Source organism: Periplaneta americana, chromosome 16 (assembly GCF_040183065.1).
Source record: "Periplaneta americana isolate PAMFEO1 chromosome 16, P.americana_PAMFEO1_priV1, whole genome shotgun sequence".
NCBI classification, from domain to species: domain Eukaryota; kingdom Metazoa; phylum Arthropoda; class Insecta; order Blattodea; family Blattidae; genus Periplaneta; species Periplaneta americana.
Genome location: NC_091132.1, coordinates 7,659,929 through 7,674,748, shown reverse-complemented (window position 1 = coordinate 7,674,748; position 14,820 = coordinate 7,659,929). Strand labels below are relative to the sequence as shown.

The 14,820-nt window shown below is 33.5% G+C and overlaps 2 protein-coding genes across 3 annotated transcripts in view; one reads left to right on the top strand and one right to left on the bottom strand.

Moving 5' to 3' along the window:
* Positions 1-4,043: 4,043 nt before the first annotated feature.
* mRpL50 (mitochondrial ribosomal protein L50) lies at positions 4,044-8,729 on the bottom strand. The gene is made up of 5 exons (XM_069812536.1): positions 8,509-8,729; positions 8,260-8,381; positions 7,906-8,111; positions 7,421-7,540; positions 4,044-4,300 (listed from the first exon to the last, which is right to left on the bottom strand). The coding sequence occupies exons 1-5, from the start codon at positions 8,578-8,580 to the stop codon at positions 4,179-4,181; spliced, it is 642 nt and encodes a 213-aa protein (XP_069668637.1). The 5' UTR covers positions 8,581-8,729; the 3' UTR covers positions 4,044-4,178.
* skd (mediator complex subunit skuld) overlaps positions 8,721-14,820 on the top strand; it is a 267,609-nt gene continuing 261,509 nt past the window's right edge. For both annotated transcript variants that reach the window (XM_069812535.1, XM_069812534.1), the window contains exon 1: positions 8,721-8,861. In XM_069812535.1, coding sequence (XP_069668636.1) covers positions 8,793-8,861 — 69 coding nt within the window. In that variant the 5' untranslated portion in view covers positions 8,721-8,792. The remainder of the gene's footprint in view (positions 8,862-14,820) is intronic.

The window sequence follows — 14,820 nt, the reverse complement described above, 5'->3', positions numbered from 1 at the left end:
GTTTTTATTTACTGAGAAATGGTTTAAAAATTGTGTTATAACAATGTTAGGAATAAATTATACTCTCATCACAGTTACTACACTGAACTGTTTCATTTAACTTAAATACAGTAAAATCTTTTAATTAGATATGTACAGTGCTTGTCGACTTTCAAAAAGGTGAAAGTTAGAATTTATAAAACAGTTATACTACCAGTTGTTCTGTATCGTTATGAAACTTGGACTCTCACTTTGAGAGACAGAGGTTAAAGTGTTTGAGAATAAGGTGCTTAGGAAAATATTTGGGGCTAAGACAGATGAAGTTACAGGAGAATGGAGAAAGTTAAACAGTGCAGAACTGCACGTATTGTGTTCTTCACCTGACATAATTAGGAATATTAAATCCAGACGTTTGAGATGGGCAGGGCATGTAGCACGTATGGGCGAATCCAGAAATGCATATAGTGTGTTAAGAGGCTGGAGAAAAAAAGATCTTTGAGAAGGTCGAGACGTAAATGGGAAGATAATAATAAAATGGATTTGAGGGAGGTGGGATGTGATTGTAGAGGCTGGATTAATCTTGCTCAGGATAGGGACCGATGGCGGGCTTATGTGAGGGTGGCAATGAACCTCCGGGTTCCTTAAAAGCCATATGTATGTATGTAGAGTGCTTAAATAATTTAGCGAATTACATATGAAATTTAAAGTGCATTTCAATAAGAAAACAAATATTTGTGATAAGGTGATAATGATCTCTTTTGAAGGAGTTGCCATTTTGTTGTCTTTACTATAAAATATAATTCTTTAAAATGTAAATTAAAATCTCTAGATGATGTATTACATAGCCAAAGAGATCCTAACTTCCCACTGAGGCTGAAAAAGTAAATTCTACATTCTACATTTTTAACCAAAACAATGATACACAACCATCCAGCATCGTTCTGAATTTTTACAGAGCTTATTTAAAACAATTATGTTTTCTTGTTATTCAGTGGTCTGACAGTCCTCTAGAGCAATGGTTCTCAAACAGGGTTCTTCAGAATCCCAGGGTTCCACAAAGAGATGTCAGAGGTTCCATGAGACGATTATGCTTCATGGCAGCAATAAGATCATTACCGGTAATTATCCTAGATTCTTCTTTATCTATCTTACCTCTCCTGTAATACTAACATTCATGTAAAAAAAAAAATCATAAACATGACTTCAAAAATACTCAGATAGAATTCCATCTCAATAGCAGCATACCCAAATTAGCAATGCAAAGAAAATGAAATTATTTTTTAATATTATTGTTCTTTTAAGTGTTATTTATGGCTTGTGGTACTGTGGATTTTTTTTAAATTTTAAATGAGCCATTTTTAAAACAGTCGGATTAAAGTTAAAAAAAGTATTCGAAAGTGAATAGGAGTTTAAAAGTGTTCAAAAGTGAATAAGTAACATTACGCCTTGAAGGTACAGTATTTTCCTTAGGAAAAATATATAACATGAATGTAGGGAATTAATTTTTAGGATTAATTTGTGATATGCGTACTAATGAAACATAATACATTTTAGTTAAAGCTCATGAACATGTATAGTTTACTTGTTCAAGGAGAGGGAATGTGACTAGAAAACACAGGGGCTCTCCAGAAAGCTTTAGAGCTTTCATACGGTTCCATGTCATACAATAGTTTGAGAACCGCTGCTCTAGAGGACCTTCGCTTCTTCAATGATTTTCTGCTATTCTGTCCAGTTCTGTGCTGCTTTCACATACTTCAGGTTTTCTTCCATTCCACCAAGCCTTTGACCGTCATTGGCTTCTTTATTCTTTGGGATTTTCAGACAGTAGCCTCTTAAGGATCTCCGAATTGTCTATCCTCGCCATCTTTGTGCTGTAATCATGTTCGTAAGTGGTGACTGCATATATTTGGTATAAATCATCATACCTTATCCTCCATGTCACAGATTGGACTGGTCACTCTATGCATAACTTTTCTCTAAAAAAGTATTGAGGATTTTTGTAATATTTGCTGTCAATGATCGTGTTTCTCAAGTATAGGAGAATAATGGTACTCTAGGGTCTTGGAAATTTAATTTTTTAGCTAAGAAGCCTTAATTGAAACAAGAGAAAACTTAATATGCTGTTTGCATTAATAAAATTACCGTAATATAAGATTTATTTCAGCCAGGATATTTTAAATGTTGGTAGAAAATATTAGGGTGATAATCGTGCTGCAGGTTACAAAATATATTTTATTTACATTGACCATTATACCCATCTTTTTACCTGATTAAAGGCCTCAAACACTCTTTCCAGTGCCTGAGTGAAGAAAGTTATTATATTTAAGTCATCAGCATCAGCCAAGACTTGTTCATAGAGTGTAAAATAGATGTGTCTCTAGATTGTAGGCTGGCATTCATAAAGAACATTCTTCAGTGCTACATTCAATATTAGGCATCCTATTAGGTTAAATTATTGTTTTACATCCATCAAAAGACTAATTAAAAATAAATATAAAATCAAGCAAAACCAAGCACTATGTACCAAAGCCAAAGATAAAAAATGGAGCATTTTAATAAAAAAAAAAACAGAAATTATTCCAGAAATCCCACGTAAATCCGCAATAGCAAAATTCAGACTGCTTACAGAACACGATTATTTGGCCAAACACTTGAATAAAATAGGAATTTACACAAATTCAAATTGCCCTCTATGCAACAAAGAAGAAGAAATGACTGAAGATCATCTCATAACCTGTGAAGTTCTACCTGATGGATCCACCACAGAGAAATATTGGAGAGCAAGAACACTAATGGCTTCATTGCCAAAGCCCAGCATTAGATAACAACAACAACATATTAGGCATGCTAGAGCGTCACCCTGCACAAGTCTATTAGGATTCAGTAATTCTGATAGGTGAGTTGATTCATATGTTGCCTCTTTTATATTCAACATGAAGTTGATGTAAAGAAAGAAACGTACAATTGGTTCAATTTTTATAATACTGTAGAATGCTTATTTTCTGGAAAATATCATTTGTAAGAAAAGGGGGGGGGGGGAGAAACAAACAAAAGGGAAAGGAAAGAAGGTACGAAACTACTTCATTTCATGCTAGGGTTCTGTTCTGATTTCTTCTAGTTGTTTTTTTTATGTAATATTTCTATTTCTTGTATAATGATGTGTAAAGATGCTGTTCTTTCTTCTGTTTTGTAAATTATTGTTTCTCTCGTTGACAGCCTTATCTCGGTTTCATTGCCCATTAGACCAAGGTGGGACGGAATCCACTGCAGGGTGATTATCTTGCCTAACTTTTCTTTTGTGTGTGTGTGTGTGTGTGTGTGTGTGAAGACATTATTACAAAAACAGGCCTAGTCATTTTTAATGAAACTGAGTTAAGGACACATTTGCTACTATTTCAAATGTTTTTAGACTCCAAAAATTACACATGTCAGGTGCAATAACCACAAGGATAAACATCAGTTGTACAGAAACAGCTGACATGTGTTGTTCTATTTATTTTTATTGTTCTGAAAAATGCCAATTTTGACAAGGGTTGTTTTTGTAATAATGTCTTTGACTCGCCATGATAGGTTTTTTGGGATATTGCTCAAAGTTACTGCCTCTATTGCTGATTGGAGTCAATAAGTGTAAGTGTAAAATCCCCAAATATACAATATTGGGAGGAATGTGATATTATAATGGATTTCACCCCACTGTGGGGTAGATAGCAATGAAAAGGGACCAAAATCACACAAAAATCCAAAACAAGGTCTTTCATGAATCAAAAGAATTATATTCAGAAAGGTCAACATTAATAAAATTATTCTACGAAAATAATGCATGTGAATACAAATTCAAGATGAAAAATTATTAGCAATAACCCTAAAAATATTCCAGAGTCATCATGAAAAGTGACTTTGCTGTCTTTAGACTTTTAACTGGCCAAGACTATAAAGTTATAAGCTCCGTTTATTGCCATTACCACGATATCTGTTACACTCTGAAGAGGAAAATATGGACATATCTTGTCAAGTCTTGAAGATGCATTCAGATATTGTTAATAAATGTTGACAAGCAAGGAGAATAACGACTTTGTTTTTAAATCTTTATTTATTTAGATCTAATATGGAATTATAAAGATTTATGAATGTACATTTAGGTGTAACACATTGAGTAACACATGGTGGATTATGGAAAGGCTTTTTTGCTACAAGATGTACTAAATGTCGAGCCAAGGAGATTCGGCTTTGAATCCTTTGTATTTCTTCTTGTATCGTATACTGGTCACAATAGTCGAACTTCTTGGAAACGCACTTATTCCTTTAAACAATGTGTCTGTTTCTGAAACATAAAAAAGTTAATCATGATAAATAAACTTTCTTGTACTAATATTACCTAAATATGCTTCTTTCTTGTCACTTTGTACAGCTGGGAAGATGGGCCCTGACCCAGACACTGAGATGCGCAGTAGCAAGAAGCCACATCACGTGATTTCTCGAGCTTTTCTCATGATGCAGTTGTTCAGTTCACGATGTCTGAAAACATGACCTCTGTGTGCGCTGTACATAAGTCACTATATCAGTATTTAGAGCAGTTCCTATCTGATGCTTTTCCAATTCACTGCGGGGTAAAGCAGGGAGATGCACTATCACCTTTACTTTTTAACTTCGCTTTAGAATATGCCATTAGGAAAGTTCAGGATAACAGGCAGGGTTTGGAATTGAACGGGTTACATCAGCTTCTATGCGGATGACGTGAATATGTTAGGAGAAAATCCACAAACGATTAGGGAAAACACGGAAATTTTACTTGAAGCAAGTAAAGCGATCGGTTTGGAAGTAAATCCCGAAAAGACAAAGTATATGATTATGTCTCGTGACCAGAATATTGTACGAAATGGAAATATAAAAATTGGAGATTTATTCTTCGAAGAGGTGGAAAAATTCAAATATCTTGGAGCAACAGTAACAAATATAAATGACACTCGGGAGGAAATTAAATGAAGAATAAATATGGGAAGTGTGTGTTATTATTTGGTTGAGAAGCTTTTATCATCCAGTCTGCTGTCAAAAAATCTGAAAGTTAGTATTTATAAAACAGTTATATTACCAGTTCTTCTATATGGTTGTGAAACTTGGACTCTCACTCTGAGATGGGAACAGAGATTAAGGGTGTTTGAGAATAAGGTGCTTAGGAAAATATTTGGGGCTAAGCGGGATGAAGTTATAGGAGAATGGAGAAAGTTACACAACGCAGAACTGCACGCATTGTATTCTTCACCTGACATAATTAGGAACATTAAATCCAGACGGTTGAGATGGGCAGGGCATGTAGCACGTATGGGTGAATCCAGACATGCATATAGAGCGTTCGTTGGGAGACCGGAGGGAAAAAGACCTTTAGGGAGGCCGAGACGTAGATGGTAGGATAATATTAAAATGGATTTGAGGGATGTGGAATATGATGATAGAGACTGGATTAATCTTGCACAGGATAGGGACCAATGGCGGGCTTATGTAAGGGCGGCAATGAACCTTCGGGTTCCTTAGAAGCCATTTGTAAGTAAGTAAGGCAGCAATATGTGACTAGATGAACATGGATAACAAGAAACGACTGCAAAACTGTTTTAGAACTGAAAGAAAGATTTAATGTAGTAAGATGATGTATTTCATACGTGGACTAAATAAATCAATGTTTTTCTTAGTATATGTGTAAGGGCCAGTTTATGTGAGGATTTTTTTTTCTGGTACTTCAGTAAGTCTTTAGTTGACATTGTTCATTGGCTATGGGCGATTCCGTAGTTCTAGCTTTGACAAAGATAAACTCAATACAAATACCAGTAAGTTTATTTATAAATTGAGGAAAGAACTTTATGGTTTTAGAGTTCTAAAATGCAGTTCTATGTACAACAGCCAGAGACTCTATAATTTACAAAATTTCAGATTCTCAGTTATTATTGTGTGTGTGACTAAATTGTCCTGTATGACAAGCCTCATAGTCTGGCCACAGTTTATGAGGTATCGAGTTCGAGTCTCGATTAGAGCACAGGGATTTTTCCTTAACAGAAACTGTTTCTGTGGTCTGGAATTTAGGTAAAACTAGATTTAAGATCTCTCCTGGCAGGACATAACCATGGTCATTCTTACCATATCGAGAAAGTGTACTTCTGTCTTTCAGGCACTCCAACCTCAGAAGTGGGTTACACATAAGCCACTGCCAGGAGAGAAGACCAGTAATTGCTGAAGGCAACCTGGTGACATTGGACAAAAAAAAAATTGTCCTGTAACTTTTAAAGTTTGGTTAATGAAGTAATATAAGCTTTCTCTTTTGCATGCATTACAAGACTAACAGAACGTTTTTTTAAATGTGAAAAGTAAGCTCCTGGAGAGAACTGCAGAGGAGGCTTAAATAGGTATTACTATATTTTTAACAGTTCAGAATAGTAGTATTTAAATTATGCTGTGTGTAACAAGAAAGAGTCACTATTTCTAAATAATTTAATTAAGTCAATTCAGGATATGTACGGTACATAAGTAAACAGTTGACTAGCCATACGTCGATGTCACCTATCTTTTCGTTGGTTAATTGCACTCGTTGCCATAGCAATCCCATTCTTTTGTTTATTTCTGCTCTGTACACATCCTGAATTGATTATTACGACTCAATTGTACACGAACAGTCTTTCTTACAACATTTGAGTAGAAATCCTTACCTGAAACCAAACTGGCTACTGTTATTCAATAATTTTGCTCTTTTTTTTACGAAGGACGTTGGATCAAATCCAAGATTTCTCTGATAGTTTAATACAAATTTTGCTATACTTTATCATTTGCAAATCCATAATAATTGATAATAAAAAAATTAACATGTGTATTATATGTGACATAAAGTGAAATGGATTTCTTGCAATGAAACCTGAAATAATTTTTATTTTTTTAGTAAATTAATTAAGAATGCTGTATCAACTGCGAGGATATTCAGCATCAATGGAATTGGTGATATCGAGGTAGTATTTGGTAAGAGGATTCGCCGTGAGATTACCTGACATTCGTCTTACAGTTGGGCAAAATCTCGGAAGAAACTCAACCAGGTAATCAATCTTAAGAGAGAGACTACTACACCATTGGCCTAACAGTTGATGTTATGATGTCACATTTTCTGTAATAGGCTATGTACTTTAGTCTGTCGGACTGTGTCACTAAGAAATAAAAATCCCTGTAGAACCTGTTGTAAATGGGAGACTTGAAACATTGTTAAAAAATATGGGATTAATAAGATTTAGAAAGATAGGTAATAACTTTGCCATTTAGACATTGTATGCTAAAAGATAATATATTGGTAAACATTTCTACACTTAGCCTACCTACATATAAACATTAAGTAGGCTCACACCGATAATAAGTAGCCTGTGGATTGGAGCCTATTTTATTAGTTTGGTCTGCAGTAAAATAAATAAATTACCTGGGTGAAACCGGTGATATTCTGTCTGGATGTGAAGATTTTCTGGCAAATCCATATTCTTCATTGCATCAAGAGGAGCAATTTTGTGTACAGGAGTCTTATAAAATTCCACAACATCTTCTGTAAAGCAGAGATAAGATAGACATAATTTTAATATGAATTTTTATAAAAGTAATTCGGAAAGCAGGGCATTTGCTTTTACGATCCAAGTTGGATATGGAAAAGAGAACTACTGGTGTTATTCTTTTTCTAAAGTAGGCCTAGGCCTGTAAGTTCTTATATCTATCATTGTAGTCATGAGAACATCTTCAATATTTAATGATAAAATGTATTAGAAAATCCTGGTGTGATGTTGGAAAATTATTATATTAAAAGAATGTTATTAACATCGTGATTACGTACTTAGGTTTAAGAATTTTTACCTCTTAAATATTAAATTATGAAATCACTCATAAGGACAATACTAATACTACAGTTTCCTTTACCCATGGTATATATTGTTGAGAGAAGTGAGTTTGGAACACTATGCTGAAATTCCTTGGAACATTCGTTTAATATTTGAAACTTTACACTTGAATCATCTAATGATTTCCCTGACAGATTGCTTGCACCTGTTACTGATTTGTATACAGATTCTATTTTTTCTGAAACGTCCACAGGCGGTAAATAATGTTTTTGTGGTCGATGAAAACTGGAACAAAAGAAATTTAACTTAGTAATGATGACAGATGACAGTTATATACTTAGTAACTTTTATAAACATATTTGCAGGTTACACCATTTACTGTGTTGTTTTTCTATGCAATTTATTTTTATGCATGATGTGATAGATGATGTACCCTTTTGCTGAAATAGATTCTCCTGTAGAATCAAGCTGCGTCTTTTGTGGGAGTTTCTTTTTCCTATTATATGGCATCTTGTATGAAGGTTTAAAAACAGTACCTTTGTTTCTTGTCAATATCTGTAAATTAGGAAGCAACACATTTGAAAAATGTGATACATCTTAGTCGTAAGTTATATATTGTCATATAATTAATAAACATGTTCAAAATATTTTTTTCATTATAAATAATGATAAATAAACTAACCATGAACAAAGTTTTACATGTGTTTATTTCTTGTCCTCCTTTCCACAGCCCATGCCTCATGAGCGCCGCCATGATACCATCTCAGTTGTACCACGTGATAAAAATTAACCAATAGAAATTTCAGAGGGTCTGCGCTTGTTGTTTCCTATCCGCCATTTTGCAGTCGCCATTGAAAGGTGAAAACCCTTCTGAGTGATCTTGTATATTATCAGATTTCGAGTGGTTATTAATACGTAAATCGTGTGGCTAGTGATTCAAATGAAATATAAGATGATGGAGAAACCATGACGCATCCAAACCATCAAACAAACGGAGCGAGTTTGGAGGACTGCCATACAAATTTCTTCGCTCTGGTAAGATTATTTCAGAAGTATCGTAGCCTAAGAAAACGAAGTCAAATTACAGTTACAGATGTCACATTGGTAGCATTTTGCCGATTAAAGACACAATACATATAGAGGAAATTAGGCACATAAATTACCTAAGTCATATTAATGTTAGTGTTGAAAAATAGTGAAGTTTCATCTGTCTATAGTGTCACGCTTCGCCTAGCCCGGTAGGAGAGTACGCAATTCGCACCTTTTTGGAGCAGTGCCCCAATTTGTCAACGGTGCTATAAGAAGTGAAATTTTGGCATGAATTAGGTTTATTTGACTTTAGATTTGATTATTAATGCTAAGGAATGCCCACAATCACAGAAAATTGTTAGCGGGAAGCGTTATTATTTACATATATTTGAGAATTACAATGAAATACCAGACTGGCCTGATTGAACGTTAAAGGTCATCTGCCTTTTACACTCGTCACCTGCTAGCGGGTTGACTGCAACCGCTTGTGTGAATCAGTCTGCATGAAGGATGTTTTGGCAAGAGAACTAGAAAAATTAGCCATATCTGTAAATTAGATTAATTATGCTTGGTTCATGTCAATGCAGGTTAATATTATATACAGTTTTTTTTTTTGAAATCCTGAAGTGGGAGTTCACTTCCCACCATTCAATATAAACTCAAATTTTAAAGAATGTTATATTTAAAGTTATAGTAAAAATTGATATTAATATTCAGCGTCGTCTTAAGGCGAAAGTGTAGTATAAATGATGAGTACGTACGTTGGGGTAGCGTCGTGTTATCTAATTTTATGTTTTATTTTGTGCAGTGTGATTTTGTTATTACCGTTTCCAAATATTTGCATTGGAATGTACTGGAGAGACAGTTTTGTAATATTGCAATTTACTAAGAAGACCTTGAAATTTAGTTGGAACTACGGAGTTAGAAGAGGGTTGAGGGTGACCTGAATTAATATATCGATGTAAGTTTTCCGTATTGAGTGTTCAGCTATCATCCCAGTTATCAAAAAGTTGTGAAAACATAAATACATAAGATTTACACCGAAGTTTCAACACACACGGTAGTGAGATAGTAGTAACAAGACAGTGCTGCTCCCAATCGGAACATTAAATAACCACAGTACCGGCTGCCTGTACCAAATGCGATGTTGCAACATGACCTCGCCCCGTGCTCTGCATACATAAACTTCGTAGAGAAACTCGTAAAATACCTGACCTCACTCCCAACTTTGCTATTTATTTTTAGCCGATGGATGGAGAGTTGGAAACCAAGATATTCGTAATAATATACATAAATTGTGTTATCGACAAGTTCAGTGTTTCGACGTGGCAACGATGCTAGTTGAGCTTGACAGTAGTGTTAGCAGACGAAAAGTGGCGGGAGGGTTTCGTCCGTAGTTGTATTGAGCATGTTAAGTCGAGATGAGTGGGAGTGTTTTTACCCCCACGAAAGACATTTTAAGTTAATGCATTTATTTATGTATTAAAATAATGTGGACATTAGAAGTGTATGTGAATAATATACGTATTGCGATTTGATAAGAAATCGATGTCGTTTTATGTGCTAATGTAACTTAGTTCTGCGTCAAGTAAAATGTTATTTTTCGTTATTACACTTTTGTTTAAATTGGTAGACGTGTGGAAACACAAAGTGTGTAATGAATTTTCAGCGACTTCTTAAATATGTGTGTTATATTAGTGGGAAAATTGAATTTAGGCCTAGTTGAGAAATATCAGAATGCATCTGAAGCTGATTAATGTAATTACAGATACGAAAATGTGAACCCTTTTAAATTGATGAAACTTAAGTGAATACATTATATCCTCCTATATTTTTTTGACTATTTAAATTAAAAATGCGAAATCAATAACATGATTCATAAATAGCCATCAGTGCCCAGGATCACTTAAAATTTATTTCCAATATAGACCTAATTATGATAGTATTTTATGTATAGATGTGCATAAAATCAGCAAACATTTCGATAATCTTGAAAAAATAGCACCACTCTCGAAGTAAATACTGTGTTCAATTACTTACTGTAAAAATATTAATTTTGTGATTATTCTGAGAATGTTAGTACTTAATGAAATTGTAAAATTTCATATCACACAAATTCTGAATTTTAACTTTGTTAAATGACGAATTTATTTGTACGTAAGATAGCATGTAATGCTGTGCGACCTCGTATACGTCATATTCCGTCTTCCATTAATGTTCTGTCATAGCCTATAAAGTATAGAATTTAATTCACAATAGATACCAAAATTGAAAGTTTATTTTATTTTCTGATATAAGTATGTGTGTGCGTTTTTACTTTACGTTACATTTAGGAATTCTCAGTAATGCATGAATAGCTCCGTTCAAAATAATTTTATTTGGTTCACAATTTGTGGCGAAATGTGTTATAGTTAAGTGTAGTAGATGTGTAGGAAATAGTACGCTAACAAGTATTAATTTTTAATTGTATATTTGAATTTAGGCAGTGAAAGCTAGGCCTACTGACTCTACTACTTCTTTATTGGCTTCTTGAAATAGGCCTATATTCACAGAACATTAAGTTTTTCACTCACTTTTGTTTTATTTGTATCCTGTATCCAGTGCGGTGAAATTTGTTAATAAGGAAAGCGCTTGAGCATTAAGTGTTCTAATTATAAAATGCTCTTTCTTTCGAAATAACGAAGCCTTTGTATGATTTTTAAGAATTTTGTATTTTTGTCCAGTAAAGAGCGTTTTACTATATTTCTTGTACTTTATATTTTTCTTATGCTATTTTGACTAATAAATACAACTCTGCCTGAAGTGTGTTCATGTCTCTGTAAGTTACCTGTTACATTTTTGTGTTGATTTAATGTAGCCAGTATTTTGTTTGAGACTGGTTCTGATCCTCTTCCACTTTCATCGCTCTTGTTGCTACGAATGACTTGTATGGCTCTTGTTCTATCTTTGCATTTATTTCAAATAAAATACTTTAATTAATCAGCTGTAAACGACTTTCTTTTTGTATTGTTTTTTAAATCGTGCGGCATTTTTAGGTTATGTTTCAAACCTAGTCTTTTAAAACTTCACACTGAACTAAAATCATATCGTATGTAGAACTATAGGTCATTAATGCATGTACCGGTAGTATTTAGTGTGCACAGTTCTGTGATTTCCATGAAGGAAGGGAAACTATACCTTATTAATTTATTTTCATTAAAATGTATTTACATTTACAATCCTAGAAGGATTTTTTTTTACATAGGCACATTCCATCATACGGAAAATAGTTGGGGATACTGACATATTCATTGTTGATACGTTTCTTCGTTATTTAGATTGATTCCGTAATTTTAGATAGGTAGTTCTTTGATATCGTTTTTTACGGAGATATCCTATTGAGCTATATGGAAGTAAATATTTTTTTAAAATCCAAAAAGCATAGAATTTATCAACGTTCACACAAGTCCAGCTACGGTAAAATTCCCCACTTTCGGAAGCATGTATAAAAAATCTCTCCTACGTGTAGTGAACGCGTTTGGGAACTAGAATTCGTTGAAAATGTTCGTTTAGAGTAAACATAGTTTTATGTATATCGGCGATTAAATATGGACCTAGCAATTTCAGGGTTTCATTTTCTTATGAATCCAAAGGCAATAACTTTTAGGAGTATTACTGACTTGAAAATTAATAAGTCTAAAATTTTTTGTATTGTTTTATTTTACTGTTAAAGAAATTTCTAGGATTTTAGTGAGGTTAAGGTTATGTGCTTATATGAGTTGTGCTTGCATGACAATAAGAGATTGAAAGCGTTTTGATTATTTCACTATTGAAATCTTTGATCTCAAAAAGAAGGTAAGGCATTCTCTTTGTGGCTGACGTATTTCCATCAGTGTTTAATTCAGACCTTTTTCCTCCGATAATTCAGATCTTGCCTATGTAAAAGGAAACAGAAAAATGAGATTAATTAAATAAATAGAGATTTCATTCGTTTATATTTGTTTTAAATATTGTTAAATGTTAATATTTTTATGCAAAACGTGATGTATATGAATAGGACATTTAGTACATGTAATAATTACCGATTAAATTAGACGAATGCATCTTCAAGTGGCTTTTCAAAAAATTTTAAATGGCACTGATATAAATAGCCCCTCTGTTTGTTTAAAAGGGCTTCGAGTCCTTTTTAAATGCATTTCACATAGTTAACAAAATGCACCACCCAGAGTAGGCCTACGATCGAAATACAACCAATCATATTTAGTTTCCTATAGTTTTTTTAGGCCTATATATTTGATTTTGCGTCCAACCATTTTATTCGTTGACTCACCACTAACAGCACTAGACGAAGGTAACATACAGATGGAATAACCGGTTCACAGATTTCGCTTTCACTTAGAGCCAATTGAGAATTTTCTTCATTAAATGCAGTGGATGCACTTTCCATTGACTCTTCAATAAGTCTTTTCTTATAGAGAAACGTAAACAGTTTCTTGTTTTGTCATCGCATATTGAAACATTTATGTTTACTGTATATGCTGTAACTATTTCAGTAAACTAAATTATATTTCTTAAACAGATATAACACTGAAACCTACGGCAATAAAAAAGTACACAGCACACCTGACTTCTTAACAGTAAAGACTAAAAATTCAGGTGGTTTAATCAAGATCGACCGGCAGACTCAACTAAGCAAATTGTGTCTCCAACTAGCCTTTCCTAAAATCCCCTACATTAAAAAAAATCGATCTTCAAGGAAAAACTACCTGAAAGTCTAATTTATTTTAGTTACTGAAAAATCATAATTTAATTAAAATTAATATATATATATATATCGAAATGATAGCCGACCAAATCTTGGATTTTAAATATCGGCATCCTAATCAATTCAAATGAACAAAAAACAAAATGTAAATTAATGTTAAAAAATACATAATACAATTTCCGGGGAGGTGACCTCCTAATTCATAGGTGATTTCCAGAACTTGCCGAACATTTAACAATATTCTATTAATTGTTCTGCATCTTGCCCGGGACTTATTGAAAGGTTATAGAGTTAAATCAAGCAGAAAATTTATGCTGGTATTGTACATATTCATGATGTAACAAGAGTGTATGAGGATGTTAAACTCAGTAGGACTGACCCAGAAAATAACTCATCGTATGAAAGTAGACTGTAGTGAACTTCCTTCCGACGTGGGTGGAACAGAATCATGAAACCATCCTGCATGGCGATATGTAAAATGTAGGAAAATATAAACAACTTCTAAGAAGATTTTATAAACGCACACGTTATAATACAATTTGTGTCCTTTTAATTTTAAGGTTATTTTGCCAAAGAATACAAGTTTAGAATGTTTAATCCTCCTCTCGTAGACACTTGTCATTAGGTACAAAAAAGGAATATAGCAGCACTTCAAGTGGGGGGGCGCTTCTGCGGTTTGGTCAGTTTTATAATCTTAATCTTGCTACTGTTGCATTATTCAGTGTAGCCAACCGAAAATTTTCATTACGTAGATATTACTAAAATAGATCTACATTCTGTACATTTTAAGTTTGTAGATATACGTTTGTTTGTTTTTACTTAGGTGTTTTATTATTTTAGTTTTTAACATACCGGGAAACATCTGATCGACTTCACCTACAATAATGACAATTTTCAAAACTTATCTATACTGTACATAAAATAGTGCATCGGTTTTTATACATTATTAGTGTTGAGATTAGAGATGAGCTTAAACGATATTTTCAAGTATCTGTGACAACTATGACTGTGACAATTAAATATCTGTGACTTTTATCGGTGATTTTGTCACATCGATATTTTATATCGATAAGTAAGCACAATATGCATGAATTACACCGATATTTTGTCACGCCGATAAAAATTAACAGGAAATATTAAAGAGCAATGAAATGTGAATACGATTTCTCTATACACACCACACATCAGTGATTTATATGGGAAAATCGAACAAATAAATTA